This window comes from Electrona antarctica, assembly GCF_951216825.1.
Source record: "Electrona antarctica genome assembly, chromosome: 18".
Taxonomy (NCBI): Eukaryota; Metazoa; Chordata; class Actinopteri; order Myctophiformes; family Myctophidae; genus Electrona; species Electrona antarctica.
Window position 1 is genome coordinate 16,975,386 of NC_136799.1, and position 15,279 is coordinate 16,990,664.

At 41.5% G+C, this 15,279-nt stretch overlaps 2 protein-coding genes across 4 annotated transcripts in view; both read right to left on the reverse strand.

Annotated features, from left to right (window-relative positions):
• Positions 1-249: 249 nt before the first annotated feature.
• On the reverse strand, positions 250-3,369 carry wdr89 (WD repeat domain 89). Of its 3 annotated transcripts, none has more exons than XM_079527283.1 (3): positions 3,242-3,369; positions 2,168-2,717; positions 250-1,558 (listed from the first exon to the last, which is right to left on the reverse strand). In XM_079527283.1, the coding sequence occupies exons 2-3, from the start codon at positions 2,708-2,710 to the stop codon at positions 902-904; spliced, it is 1,200 nt and encodes a 399-aa protein (XP_079383409.1). In that variant the 5' UTR covers positions 2,711-2,717; positions 3,242-3,369; the 3' UTR covers positions 250-901. The 3 variants fall into 3 exon arrangements, with proteins under 3 accessions (XP_079383409.1, XP_079383410.1, XP_079383411.1); XM_079527284.1 differs by lacking the exon at positions 3,242-3,369 and adding an exon at positions 3,121-3,229; XM_079527285.1 differs by lacking the exon at positions 3,242-3,369 and adding an exon at positions 3,109-3,209.
• Positions 3,370-5,471: 2,102 nt separating this feature from the next.
• LOC306942795 (sphingosine-1-phosphate phosphatase 1-like) overlaps positions 5,472-15,279 on the reverse strand; it is a 31,063-nt gene continuing 21,255 nt past the window's right edge. Inside the window, exon 3 of the mRNA XM_079528887.1 lies at positions 5,472-13,833. Within this exon, the coding sequence (XP_079385013.1) occupies positions 13,291-13,833 (543 nt within the window). The 3' untranslated portion in view covers positions 5,472-13,290. The remainder of the gene's footprint in view (positions 13,834-15,279) is intronic.

The window sequence follows — 15,279 nt, forward strand, 5'->3', positions numbered from 1 at the left end:
CAATGCCGGTTGCTCGACAACCATTTACCAATCAAAGCACGACCGGTCGTCCATCCGGGCTATGGGATACACAAATGGAACATCCCCGTGTGGAATGAGGCTCAACCTGCCTGAGCCAGGTCCAACCCTGGCTTTTGCAGTTTAAACCGCGTCTAGATGGTAAAATCGCGGGGTTTCAACATTTTTCGTATTGTTTTATCATCAATCAAAGCATTAATATGTAAAAGAAACGCTGTTTTCCAGTATGCAAGTATCTAGGCTTTATTTACACGGCAATTTACCGTTTTGCAGGAAGTAGCACCAGAGTTACATAACTGCCATGTAGGCCTGCTATTCATTGTGAATATATACTCACTCAGTGTACTGTCAGTGCAGTTACCTGTCAAACCCTTGGAAAGTGATTAAATGTTTTTTCGAAATATAAAACCTTTTTTTTGTATTTAATTAACATTAAAAAAATCCATTCACTGCAAACACTTTTAACTGCCAATCCCGTTATTCCACTGAGAGGAATATAGTAGTAACCCTCCCGGCATGTATAGCCTACTAAATAGGCTATAGAGTAACTTACCACAGGTCTTCAGCTGAATAAAACACCAGCTTAAAATGATCATCAATCTTAATTTAAGCAAAGACCTCTCTACTACTTAATTAATGGATCATTATTAATATTGGCTTTCTCTATTCCGAAAAAAGAAAAGTGCTTAAATCAATATTAGCAAGTTATGCTGACATGAAAAAATACAGGCTACAAAAAGCAGGGTTTTATATTAAATAGATACATTTATAGAAGGCTAATTTATGAATAGTCCAGGCAGACTCTTGTAGCACAATAGCTGTCACTCTAGTATTGTTCATTTTCATTATGTTATTTTTAAAACAAATGTAACTCCATGTTAAACTATGTTGTTTTCTTATCCCTGTGGTAGTCATGTTTTTTGTGGAGCCTCGATTTTACTTTCAGCACAGAGTCACACTTCATGCTCTCCGTCTTCCCTGGCATAAGCTCCTCCCCTCCAGGTTTCCATAGGAGCAGCTGGCCATCCTCTCCTCCGGTAACCAAGTTATCTTCTCCTGCTGAGCTGGTGTCCCACAGGAAACAGCGCACTGTGGTTGTGTGGCCCCCCCGCAGGGACCTCAACAGACGGAGCCCCCTACCATCGCAATCCAATAGGTGGAGGTCCCCGCTGTTTGTCCCCGCCACCACCACCAGTCTCTGGGCCTCCTCCATCCACTGCCCCCCTACCAGGTAATCCACAGACTCCTCACTGCCAGAGAACAGCCTCAGACTGCGGGCGTCTACAGTGCTATAGATGGTAAGGGGCTCGTCAGTGTCCAGCTGGCTTAGGTCCCAGAGCTGAAGCCCCTCATCGTGGCTGAGGCAGAGCAGCTGGGTGTAGTCCTTCCCAGACCAGCAGACAGAGCTGACTGAAGAGCCACTGTTGCAGGTCGCCAGCAGGGCTTCATCCTCTCCTCCCAGACTCAAGTCAAACACGTTCACTAGGCCATCTGTAGAGCCCGATGCCAGGCGGTCCTTGTCACGTGGGTGGAAGTGTACCTTTGGTTGAGATGTTCGATTTATTATTTTTAGTGCATAAAGAAAATTGTATATACATGAACAGATTACATGTAAACATTTATATTGATTGATATGGTTATTTTTAAGGTGTTTCTATTCTATTGGATAGTATTGTGGACTGAGGAGACAGAAAGACGTGTCTTGTTACACAAATAGAACCTTGGACATTTGATAATGTTTTGAGGGGTGCTGGGTGTGTAAACACAAAAATTGAAGACAAAAGTGAGGACGCAAATTGTGATTGGCCAGAATGAGATGATGTATGATGATAAGAGCGCCCACACGGGTGTGATTTATTTTTATTTTGTTAAGTAAAGAAACCTTATTTGATTAAGATTTGATCATGTTGGAAGCAATTGGATAGGATACAGGTAAGAATCAAATTGAACGGACCACAATGGAAACAAGCTCTTAAGTAATAAGTACCACAATGGGAATAAGTGTGAGGTTTTTTTTATGTATAAATGTGGTCGTGTATATGCATACAAAATATATATATATATATATATACATACACTGGTAATAAGAAAATCCAATACGCTATACACTGGGAACTCAAAAGAAAACAGAAAAAATGATGATACATACCTGTGTGATATCATCACTGTGAGACTCGGAGTACACCCCAAGGAGGGTACCATCACTGCTGCCTCCACTGGCTCCCATTTTACCACTCACACGGGAATCCCAGAACACCAGGAAACTGTCTTCGTCACTGACCTGCTCTGTACCGGCACACAGCACCAAATCACTACAGTTCAAATCAAAGCTACAGTAATGGTGCGATGGATCACTTTTAAACACCTGCACTGCCTCTGTATCTGGCCGACGGACATCCCACGTCCTCACTGTCCCATCAGCCGAAGCAGAGTAGAGCAGGTCAGGGTAGGTGTGGGCAAATGTGACACCACACAATGCCCCACTGTGGCCCTTATAATCGCCCAGAAGCTTCAGAGTGTCCTTGTCATGAAGGTGGATGGAGAAGTCAGAGCAGGAGACAGCAAGAAGGTGGCCTTGGGCTGAGCCAGAACGAGAGGGCTGCATGGAGAGATCAAGCATGTAGGAGGGCTCTTCTGGACAGGACCGCCGAGCAATGGACAGAGCACTGAGTTTCTCCTCCACCATCTCCATGGCAGCACTGTGAAAACAACAAGACTGTAGATAGGTGGGGACTGGGGCTGTCAAATACATTTTCTGCATGCTAATCCGTACTGTTGCCAGATTTCCGTCTTTGCGTATATAATTCTCAGGAAATGTGAAAATTAAGGGCAAGTATATTAGTAGTTGGTTTAGTTTTTTCTTTCTTTTAGAAACACTGCGTGTTCGTTCGTGTTCGTTCGTGTGCGCATACAGAACTAATGCACGTGTTGGACAGCATATCACACTGACGCTCAACTAAAACCATAGACTAAAACTTCCAATGTTCTCGATTTAACAGTTTAACGGAAGTTGGAGCCTCGGTGTTCGTGGTGGACTGTGTGGAGAAAATTAATATTCAACATTTAACAAACATTACACTCTCTTCTCACCGAGTCGTAGACCTATTTGCGAGATATCTCAACAACCACGGCCGAGCTGGGACGCTAAATATTGTACTACGCTGCTAATATATTGGTAATGTGCTCCCAGTAACGGTAAACAAAATCCTCACACAACACTTACCCTAGATCACGCTGACTGAGTGAGCAACTGAGCACGTTGATGAAATCAGCCGCGTCACCGTGTTTACAGTCCCCTCGGAACCCATCTTTCCGCTCGATAGTTCCGCTGGACAGGAGAAGAACACGAGCCATAACTCTCGCGCACGTCAAATACATTACGATTATAAAATAACTAAATGGGTAACACGCATACACTTCAGCTTCATTATCACCTCCGATGCTGACACGTAGCTATATTGGGGCACAATATATGGAAGTTAACAACGAAAATGTATGTGTGTAGTGTGTTCTGTTCAATCGCCGCCAGGTGGGAGTAGACTACTTAATTCGTACTGCGTTGGATTGGAAACAAAACCACACAAACCAACCACGTCCCCTTCATTTTCAGAGAGTAGAGAAGCCAGTCTACATACATTTTGAATGAATTGCACACACGTAGCCTTTTACTGCGGCCTACCCTTTTCAAAGCACCTGCTGTCTGCAATTTGCGCGCGCGTGTGTGTGTGTTTTGATTGATTGAAATATTTATTAACAGTTTGCAGAATTACAGTACATTTCAAGCACAAACTCAATACAAAGACTGTTAACTGTGAGTGGACGACCCAATTAAGCATTACACTTGTTTACAAGAGGGTCCACCATGTTCAATTCATCAAAACATTTAGAGACGTACAAATATAGTCAAAGAACAGAACAGATCATGAATTCATCATGTGTGTGTGTGTGTGTGTGTGTGCGTGTGTGTGTACGTGCGTGTGTGTGCGCATGATTGCATGCATGTGAAAGAAAGAGACAGAGGGTTGTGGTGCATGTATGGGATAATGGGAGACTAGTGGTGAAATATTTTTATTTATTTTTCCAGCTGTGGTTTTGGTAATACTCGGGGGGGGGGGGGGGGGGGGGGGGGGGGTGGCTGGCAACTCCAGCTGTTGCCAGCCACTGAACACCTCAAACAGTCTTTTTGTGACAAACTTTACTTACTTTTTGCATTAATACCTTGTATTACATTTCCGTTCAGTGATTTATTATTATTATTATTAATAATACTTTCACTGTTGGTTGGATACGGTCTGGTTTGGCTGATATTGAGCTTTAGGTGCATCACCGTGCATGTCATTCTACCATAGACAAAGCTCTCCATAAGTAGACTATTCTGTCTAGAAGAAAAAAGTCTCTTTAATGGGGACCTTTACGTGATTACAGCATGTTTCTAACGAACTGTTTTAATTATTCACTGGAATCATCAAGTGATAAATAACATGATGTAACCACTACATTCCTTCAGTTATTACTACACATTATGAGTCTGGCTCTGGACGAAGGTGGCTGGCAACCTGTAAAAGACGAGCAGGTCAGCTGGGCATTCCACTGCCTGAAAACGCTGTACTATACATTTTCAGGCTCTCCCAGTACCATTACTACCCCTGGCATATACCAAATCCTGGGGTAACAGGTGGCTCAGTAATAACGTTAACTGCTAGTTACATTCTCTGACTCAACAATGTGGCGCCGTGTTTTGCTCTTCCAAAAACATTCATCAAGAAGGCCGACTTAAATATATACTTGCTGACATGCCAAGAGGGTAGAACATGTGTTTTATCTCCAGGCCAGGGACTGGTGTGTGTTTTCTTAGTTCTGCTACGTCCCTGGTACCAAGCAGGCTTTGGCATTGCTCTCTGGAAACTTCAGTTTAGTTTAATGTGACATATACCAGTTCACCATCTGTGTGTATCTTGCTGTAACTTGAAGGGAGGGGCAATGTAAACATCAGGAGTAACAAGCACCATCAAAAGAGTTATGGTTTTAGTCAGTTAAAATCACCTGGTGCTCTATCATGCATGTACAATATGGGTATTACATTTTAATTATTTTTGTCTGGGGAATGAAAAGAGAGATTCTTGCAGACACACAGCTAAACAATACAGGCCCCGGCTTCATTCATTCCTTGCTGCAACTATGTGTTCTTTCAAGTGTACTTAAGACTCCAAAACACTCAAACAGCTTTGCCTTACACTCTTCAGGTAGAATTTTTGTGGAAGGCTGCAGGTAGGAATGTTTACCTGAATAATGTTTGTCTGCCAAACAGCCGTGCACAAGTAAAACAGAATTGGACACTTGTCCTTGGGTGAAGATGATTTGCTCTTATAGGTCAAAGAGAGTGAGTTGGAGAGGGTGGTGCATGGATTGAACAGTTGTGATCAGTATTATTTCAATTAATTCACACAAAATAATGTGAGTGAAATATATTTATAGATCAAATCCAACATTACAATTTGTAAATAGAAAAAATACTGTAAAACTGCATAAATGGTCCTCTATGGTCCAATATCACAAACACCAGATGACAGTTAACTGAGATGAATACAACCAACTTAATGGCATTGAAGGAGACCGTTGAGTTGAAAAGTATAATTTCAAATATAACATTTTATCAACCATAATATATTTAAAACCTGTTCTGAAAAAGACAGCTGGCATGAAAAATGCATTTTAGAGGATGTAATTATCCAAGTCAAGTGTAATAGTCAAGAAATAAACTTTCTATAACGTAACTTTCTAATAAAAAACAAAAAAGATGAATCACCTGGGCCCAAGAGTTCAAAACGTTTAATCAAACTTTTCTTATTGATGTAATGTTTGCTGAACTAATTCTATGATCACAGCTTGGATATTAAAGTGTTCCCAATCCTCTTTTTTGGTTTTGTAGCCTACTACCAAAGCCACTCAAATGCGATTTGAACTCTTGGGTCCAGGGAATTTATTTGGTCTTGGGAAAAAGACAAATCTCAAATACTCAATGATTTGTTTTCTTTATCATGCAAATATGCATCATATGCAAATGAAAATGTCTTGTAATCAAATTATTTTCATTTTAAGGTATAGCGTATATATATATATATATATATATATATAGGCCTATATAAAAGAGCTACATCTACATGTATTGTGACTTGAGAGTATATTGCAAATGTTAGCTGAAGCAGTGACAACTGAGAGACGAGGTGGGAAGCTATGCTTTACCTGCCACAGGGAGGGTGAACTCAAATAAACATTCACTATAAAGTCTTTGAATACAAAAATCCTATAATATGCTATTGGTACAGATCCAGTGTTACATTTTGTAGCATTTTTGGGTGTAACCTAACCTAACTTTGTCAAGTCCAACTCCTCATAAACTTTAAGAAAAACACAAAAGCAGCTAGTGAAGTTTGCCTTTCTAAGGCCAAACATACCTTTATTAGGCCTCAAAAGCACCTGCCAAAGTGGCTGGTAGAGTTGACAAACTTAACAACCATTTATATTTTTCTTCTTCTACCGACTACTTCCCACCTCGTCAGAATTGAATGCAGTTACACGTGCAAAGACAGCATGACAGGATGACAAATGTTTAGGACTAACACATTTTGAACATGCCAACTACTTTCAAATGAACTGGCTATTTAAAAAACGAGTAACCTCACAACTCGTGTTCCTGAACAAGAGAAGGCACTATAAGGGCATGAGGAACACAGCGTAAAGCTAACAGCTACATTTAACTCCGTTCTCATTTTGGTCGACAGGAGCCCGTGAAACATTTCACCACCATCCCACTTAGAAAAGTCTTATCTCTGAGAGTCAGCATTTCAACATGAAAGAAAGCAACATTGGGAAAAACAGGAACATCAAAATCTTAACATATATGTTCGCAAACAACAAAAACGCACACAATACAATTTTACAACAACAAATTAATCTCCAACTCCAAATATCCAACACTTTTTTCCTTCCTTTTTACAGTTCAATCTGGGTCATCACTCATCAGTCATTTGAAAATGGTATTTATCCATTTAGTGATACATAAAAAACATCTCTCCTGAACACTATGGACCATCACAGCAGGACAATAGCTCATCAACATCAGGAAGTTTGGCTTTATCCGCCTTTATCAATCTCATTTCCCCAATCTATCTCCCATCTGCACAGGGGTCTTCCTATGCCCAGATATAAATATCACAGCCAGCACTTTAAACAACACAACAACTTAGACACACGTACAGTATCATTCTACAATGGCTGTATTTCTAGTGTGTAAAACTATGTTGTGAGGGGGTGCATACGTTGGTTAGACATACCAACAGTCATTAGTCAGACAAACCCGTGCTGCAGGTTAAAAATCACCCGTGGCTCCCGACATATGTGTCAGGTTAAAAATTGCGAACCGTTAGCACTTAACCCCTGTATACTTTGCTGTATGACAAATAGCTAAACAAGCTCACGCCACGTCCCGAAAGTGTTTAAAACGGTTGAGTTTTGAACATTTTTTAAAATGTTCACCCATAATGACAGTGATATGGACAGGGAAAGTGGTTAAGATTCGCAAAGGGAATTCACCGCCCACAGGTTTGGCCTGTGAAGGGATCTTCTATCATGTGAATTAGAATGCAAAAGATAAACATCCCACTGGCTTGTTGTTTGCAGGCAGGGACATCCTTTTGTGAAAAGTTGTACATCCTGCAGTGGCCAGCATCTAGGAAGATGTGATAAGGGGCTGCACTGCTGCAGCAACATAGCACTATTTTATACAGTATATACACAATTCTCATAGAGTTCAATGCACTAGGACAAGGCCATTATGAAGTAAAATGTGACCATTTTAACCCTTAGTGGTTGCCGTAGTGGTGTGCTTTAATGCCATCGAATGGCATGATAAATGTGTCGCATCACATCGTCCAATAAACAAAATGCTAAAATAACAGCAACCTTCCTTTAACCACAGACAACACACTGAAACACAGAACAAAGACAAAACACATGTACATGCACATGCGTAAGGCAAGGCCACAGGATGTTGAGCTACCCGAGCAGCGGACACACAGCTGGCGTGTCCGGCCCGCATTCTCCTCCAGTCAGATGCCAGTGCCACAGAGACCAACTGACCAATCATAGGCTAGAATTCTCCAGAGTGAAGTTGGTTCTTTTGTGTGCCATCCAGGTTTCCGCTACCTGACCAAGGTGTAAAAGTAAAAACTGACCACATCACAGAAAAAGTTTTTTTCAGTTAAGTTTAAGGTGAGTGAGGCTAAGGGTAGGGCTTATTGTCACATCTTTTGCCACTTAAACCCAGGTATCCCAATCTTCACAATGTATCACACTGTGATGTTATGAGATGGTGGATGAGCTGTTAAATTAATATAGTGATTGATAGTGTCAAACTTTGCAGCTTGGTCATACAGCAAGTCCTTATAACCACTCATTGTGGATACTGCTAAACTGGCCTGTGATCAGCATCTACTGTAGGGCCAAAAAACTCCCTCCTGATTGAAGCCTAAATGATGGTCCGGCACACAACGGTGTTGCACACATTGAGAGCTTGTATGCTGCCTATTTTTGCCCCAACATCATCGTGCAATGAAGTATGAATCAGGCTTTACTCAGTGCATTGAAAAAAACAGTGCATTCTGGGTACAGACTAGTGCATCGATATTAGGAGTCCAGTACCGTTTACAAGTTACCTTGGCTTCCATATGAAGCCAAAGCCTTAATGCCAATTAAGACTGAAATAGTTTCACATTGGTCTATCAATTTCAAATGGGATTTCACATGGTCCTTTAGTTCATAAGTGAAAACCCATTTAGCCTCAGTCAAGGAAGAATAGCAATTATTGCTTTGTGGAAAGTAGAACATATGCAGTACAGCATTTTACAGAAAAGACACATGGGATCAATATGCAAATAAGGCATCATATGTGTTTTTGAACCATACTATGGAGACACCCATAATGAGATGTAAGAGATAACTATTTAATCCACTGGTGGATTCTGAATTTCAACAGCTACATGTCATTTAACTGACAAACAGATTTGCTAAACAAAATGAACTGGTTAGCTGACTGACAAGGTACTCAAAAGCCAACATGCAATTAGCAACCATACCAACAGTTACAAAACTAATTTGTGAAATTGTGAGCAATGTAGCTGTAGGGAATTTCTTAACTTCCCACGTCCCACTACTTTGAACTGCAGTGGAAATCTAACCAAGTGGATCACTCCTAACGAGTGATGGTGGCAGATTGTACACACAGTATGTCTCTGCATTAATGAGTGTCTCCAGTGTTTGTTGACATTTCACAAGGATGCATGCATGCCAAGAAAAGACGCAAAATCATACAAAACAAAAGCTACAGTGATGTCCACAGATTCAACAGAAGCCATTTACCATTTAACCTGATCAGAAAAGATGGTTTAATCAATGGTTGGTTAGGCTACCTGCCACAGGAGTTGGGAGTTTAGAGTAGAGAACCATTCAGCCAAAACATAGCAGTTTTTGGCTGGTGTTGGTTCTCCACCCTGCTTAGAAAACCTTTAGTAATTTATCTATCCACGAAAAACAAGGAAACCTCTTTCAACCTAGACTCGAACTTTACTTACTTTACAAATGTTAACAGGAGAATCTCTTCTCCATCAAAATGAAAATTCCACTCAGTGCACTAAACTTAACATTTCTGTCTTCACCAGCCAATTTGCAATTTTACCAACTACAGTTTAATGGCTACAAAATAATATAGGTCACAGCGAAAATATAAAAGCAGACGATGCTGTTGGGGGCTAGTTGTAGCTTCACTACTTGGTCCAATCCCATAGAATACTTTCTATAAAAATATATGAGACAAGGGAGAAACACAGGGCTTTCAGTCCCCTGTGCTGGTTCTACTACTGCAGTATGACTCACACATTGGAGAGAGAGAGTAGGGCGGGAGAAGAGAGGGAAGAAAAGTAAAGTAAAGGAGAAGAGATGCGTCCAGTTAGTGGAGAATGACTCACACATTGGAGAGAGAGTAGGGCGGGGAGAAGAGAGGGAAGAAAAGTAAAGTAAAGGAGAAGAGTCCAGTTAGTGGAGAATGACTCACACATTGGAGAGAGAGTAGGGCAGGGAGAAGAGAGGGACGAAAAGTAAAGTAAAGGAGAAGAGTCCAGTTAGTCTAAAAATGCACTGTAAAATCCTATGTGTTAATTTCACTATAAATGTAACCAGATAGTAGTATGACACAATTTTGCAACTGTTCCTAATATTATCAGGACAAATTATTTATAAATAGTATTTGGGGTACCCTTTCGGAAGAAGAAACATTTATACCATTTCTATATCTTGAAAAATAGGGAGACTACATTTTGACATATCCTCTTATAGCATGTGTTGCCTCAGATGTTAAGAAGACAATACAGTACGATCTTTCTTCTCCCCTTCCTCCTTCCTCTGTGCTCTCTCCATCTGTATCAGCATTCTGCTCAGAGGAACAGAATGGATCTTTGGTGGTGAGCCATCTAGAGACGTGTTTGTTTGTGGGTGTCCACACCCCCGGCTAATCTAGCAAATCACTACACAGATCACTGTGCACACTGTAGGCCCTACAGTAAATATAGTAAATAGTAAATCTATTTTTCACATATTGTGAAATTGAAATTTCAAATCCACCGTCCCACAGATCCGCTGATTAATCTTCTTGCCCAAATATGGAGTTCAAGACTGACATCATCAATAAGACTTTATCTGCATTTGTTCCCTCCTGAGACCAATTGGTATCTCCACTGCCTATCTTCTCTTGAAAGGAGATACTCCATTGTGCGGTCAGAGGCATCTGCTATCAACAGGAAGTCAGCTGTGCTTTGTGTGAATGCACCACTGGTGTACTCAACACAGGCCAACAGTGACCATCAACATCAGTCCTTGGGACCCAGTACTGTTGTCTTGCCCTTTAACCACTTATAATCAGATATAAATGTAGAACAGGTACACCAGGTTAATGTAACTGCTCCCTGTTAGAAGATAAAACTACCAGTATTCCATGTTCCTAGGAATGGAGTAGTGAAATATTTACAATAGAAAAACTCTAAGAACTCTATACATTTAACACAGTGAAATTAAGTGACACTTCCTTCGTTCCTTTCTTGCTTACGTCAGAATAATTATGTGCCCAGTCATGGCTTTTTATCCATTCACAACACAGGAAAACCAATCCATCTCAGAGAACAGGGTGACTAATCTACATAAAGACAGAATCAGTTGAACATGGGATATCCACAGGGATACAAAGAGCCCTTTAGGAGGAAACAACACTGTACATCAGCAATTTAAAGAAACCCTCAAATGGAGAGTGAACACAAAACAATGAGACAAAACAGACAATGAATGTTCATTGCAGGAGGTTGTCCACTCCCCAGGGGGAGATAGATGTAAAGCAACAACTTAACGTTCAGTTAATCATCTCCTGCAAAGGTGTCCGGAGTCCTGAAAAGATGTCCGGAGTCCAAGGTTACAACATCAATTCCTGTAGGATTCTCCAGTTGGAGGATAAAGAAAAAAAAAACTCCACGGACAAATCCTTTAAAATCACAAGAATCTTATTGCCTTTAGAGAAAATAGGAAGCTCAAATATTTTCAATATCATCAATGAAGCTTTCAGACTGAGTGCCAAATAAGAAATGCCAACATACTTGCAATTGTATGTTTCAGTCAGTCCAGAAGTCACTTACAGTGCTTGAGGACTAGCATGTTATTTGTAATGGAATATTAAATGAAAATAAACAACTTTACTCAAACCTTTACACACCACATTAGTCATTAGGAATGAAGTGTGTAATCTTCCCATATACCCGAGCACTTAAAATGTACTTAAAAGTGTACAGTAGGAAGCTGTGACAGGGTTAAAGGTCTTGGTTAAGAAGAAACTCAAATAAAACCTTTAAACAATGTGTGTAATGGATCTTTGTCTGAAGGCTTCATATGACATTGAAAATAATACTACTAAGACACAGGTCATGGCATGTCGCCATCAGTGGTATGACGCTACAAAATGCAGTCCTTTATAGGCAAACGCACAGCTTCTGTTGCTAATAATGGCTGTGTAGTTTAAAGCACCACCCCCAAGTAGTCCATGGTACTCCTGACACCTAGTGGCTGGTCGTGGGGAGGGGCTGGGGACAACCACACCTCCTCTGATATAAGTCACTTTGTTCTTTTCATGTGACAGGGAGGAGGAGTTTTGCCGGGAGGGCATAATGCGTCATTGAAAGCCCTGATAGGGTTGCATAAAGACCCGCCCCGCCTGCCTCTTTGCTCTGTGGTTACCAGACAGTCCAGACCGTCTTCCGAGGTGGAAAATCTAGTGACACAGTCAATGACGCAAGGTTATTACGAGTCTGTGGTGTGAGATATCGCTCTGTGTTGGCTCTTAATTAAATAAAATAAGGCTATATGGGGAACACAAAGAAACAAGCAAAACAAACTAAACCTAATTTAACTCAATAACAAACCCCAACTAATCCTACCAAACATGAACAATAATGGTTACATTATGATTGTGCCTGAGCAAAAGACATTTACAAAAAGCAAGCTCCCATACTCATATAATTCTTTTTACAACTTAAGCATGCCTAAATGTATCACTACTGAGGCAGACTCGCAGAGAAATATCTACAACTCGGGGTGCTCCAAACTTTTAGACTCCCCGAGTATTGACACGGCAGCGCAGCAGCGGACAGAGTGTGCACAGTACAGACAGGCAGGGGTGGGTCTTTACACACGACCCTATCAGGGTTTTGAATGACGCGGGCATAATGCGTGTGCATGAACACTCCAACAAGGGAGGGATAGAGTCATGTTCAAGTTTTGGGCCACTTGGCTGGTGTTGATTGTAATGCCCCTGCAGCCAGACTAAAACTCACACAGATGAAGAGAAACGAACAGTTCTTCCTCTTTGGCTGAGATTTAAACAAGCCTGAGATGAGTGTTAGGGATCAGATTCCACTACCCCAAACCTTAGAGAGAAAGAGGGCAAAGTCTCATATCAGGAAATAGACCAGTGCTGTAGGTAGTGACATCCCCTTGCTACCATCACGACCTCAGAGGTCAGAGGTGTGTGTGTGTGTGTGTGTGTGTGTGTGGGGGGGGGGGGGGGGGGGGAGAATAAGTAATTACAGCATTTAAATTAGTGCTCGCACAGAGTGAAGTCAAACCCCCTCCGTTCCGTAAACTAGAAAGTGGTCACTCGTCCAGTCTGTCCAATCATAGGAGCTACATGTAGCTGAAGAGCAGAGGAACCAGGAACTGAACATTGAAGCCTACGGCCCCATAGACAATATATCTGTAAGGCAGCTCCACTTCCATGTTCTGTCTAGCCTTCCTCACATCTGTGCTGGGAATCCCCGCCACCCGGCACACCACCACGATCGTGACCAGCTTCATGATGGCTCGTGTCATCATCAGAACAAGAACACCAATGAAGAGCTTCAACGTGGCTGTTGCCACCAGGCCTATACCCAGCACAGGAGTACAGTAAGGGAGCTGATCCAGGGGAGTATCGGGCAGAATGTTCAGGCGGTTGTTGATGTGAGATGCCAAGGCCACGCCGGCCCCTACGCCCAGGATCTGAGCGGTGTCTCCCCGGGAGGTGCTCCAGGCGTCCAGGGTGAACGAGAAGAGGCCAAGAAGGAAGGGGAAGGTGACGATGATGAGAGGGGCGTAGGCACAGGTGAGGTTGAAGTTGTCAATGAAGTCCAGGGCCGGCAGGAGGGCGAGGAGGATCAGGGTGCTGTACAGGATACCGGCCATCACATCCTGGAGGGAGACGCAGAGCAAGACAACAGGACATTTAGGACAAATTAGAATTATATACTACAGTATGTGTGTATAATGGGACATTGCCATTACAAGGACTGATGCTGTAACCTTTTAGTTAAAGTTATAGTAGCATATCATCTGGTTACGGTACCTCTAATTGTTAGACCTCTTTAACACATTTCTCAGACAATACATTAGTATAACTTTAGTATTGCAGCACACCAACCTCAGAAACATAAACAAAAGCAAGTGCAAAGACACATAAACATATCAAATCTCATTCTCTCTCACCTTCTCCCACACACACTGACACTTTGGGTCAACCAGGTGACATTTTCAGTTGGGCACAAAGGTCTGTTTCATTGGTTCATTTTATGGTGGCGATTAAGTTCAACAAGAAGTTCACCATCGTTGTCAGGAAACAGGAAAGCCTTAACTGGCACTGAACTCTGGACTGACAATGCCGTGAGAGTAGGGGTCATTCACAGACATTAATATAATGAAAATGACACATAGTTCCCTTCCCAGTAGTCCACTGGATATAGATTTGGGTTTGCCTGTGTATGTCTGAGAGAGTTTTTAGCTTACCACTAGCGCAGCACAAAAAAAACAACCTAAGACTATGATAGTCTCTTGAAACGACCAGCTGGCTATCTCCACTTCCCAGTATTTCCCTCATGTTTGTAGCCTTATGAGCTCATTGGTCCTCAAAAGCATGCACACACGCACTTTCCCTCCAGTGGTGGAGTCATGTGTTGGCATGCTCTTGAACTGGGAACACATGTTCTGACCACAGCAGTCCAACACATGTTGTATGGACACATTTGACTCTGTGGAGAATTTAAAGATGATGTGATTATGACTAAAATAGTATTACAACCAGCATCACTTTAGTACTCAACTAAAGGAAAAGGTTAAGAGGTCCAGGAAATAATCAGAACTGAAAGAGTGAATCCAGTCAAAGTCAGGAAACTGCTGCTACTGATCATTGATATACTATTTATTAACATATCTAACTCACACATGTAAGTGAATACGGAGGTTGAAGACAAAAACCTTCTGTTAGTCACATAAGCATGGAATCTTGGTGAGAGAAGATATCTGATATGTACTGTACTGTAACTGCATTCATTTCATTGGTAAATTTTATCAAGCCTACAGTAAATTATGGGAAAATATTCATTCACATCTTACCAGTAAAATGCTGGCTAACAACTGGTTAACACAAAAATACAGTTGCAGCCTATTTGTTTGTTTTATTTTGTTACATAAAACTATAGCAACCCTGAGGAAGGGCGGAAGCCAGTTAATCAGACATTCATCGGAAAGTTCATGGTCATGAACAGTTGCAACTAGATAGGCACGCAGCAATGTAACCTCAAATCCAATTAATGTAGCCCATCTACAAAGTCACAAGTTGTGATGCAATGCATTGTGAGCTTG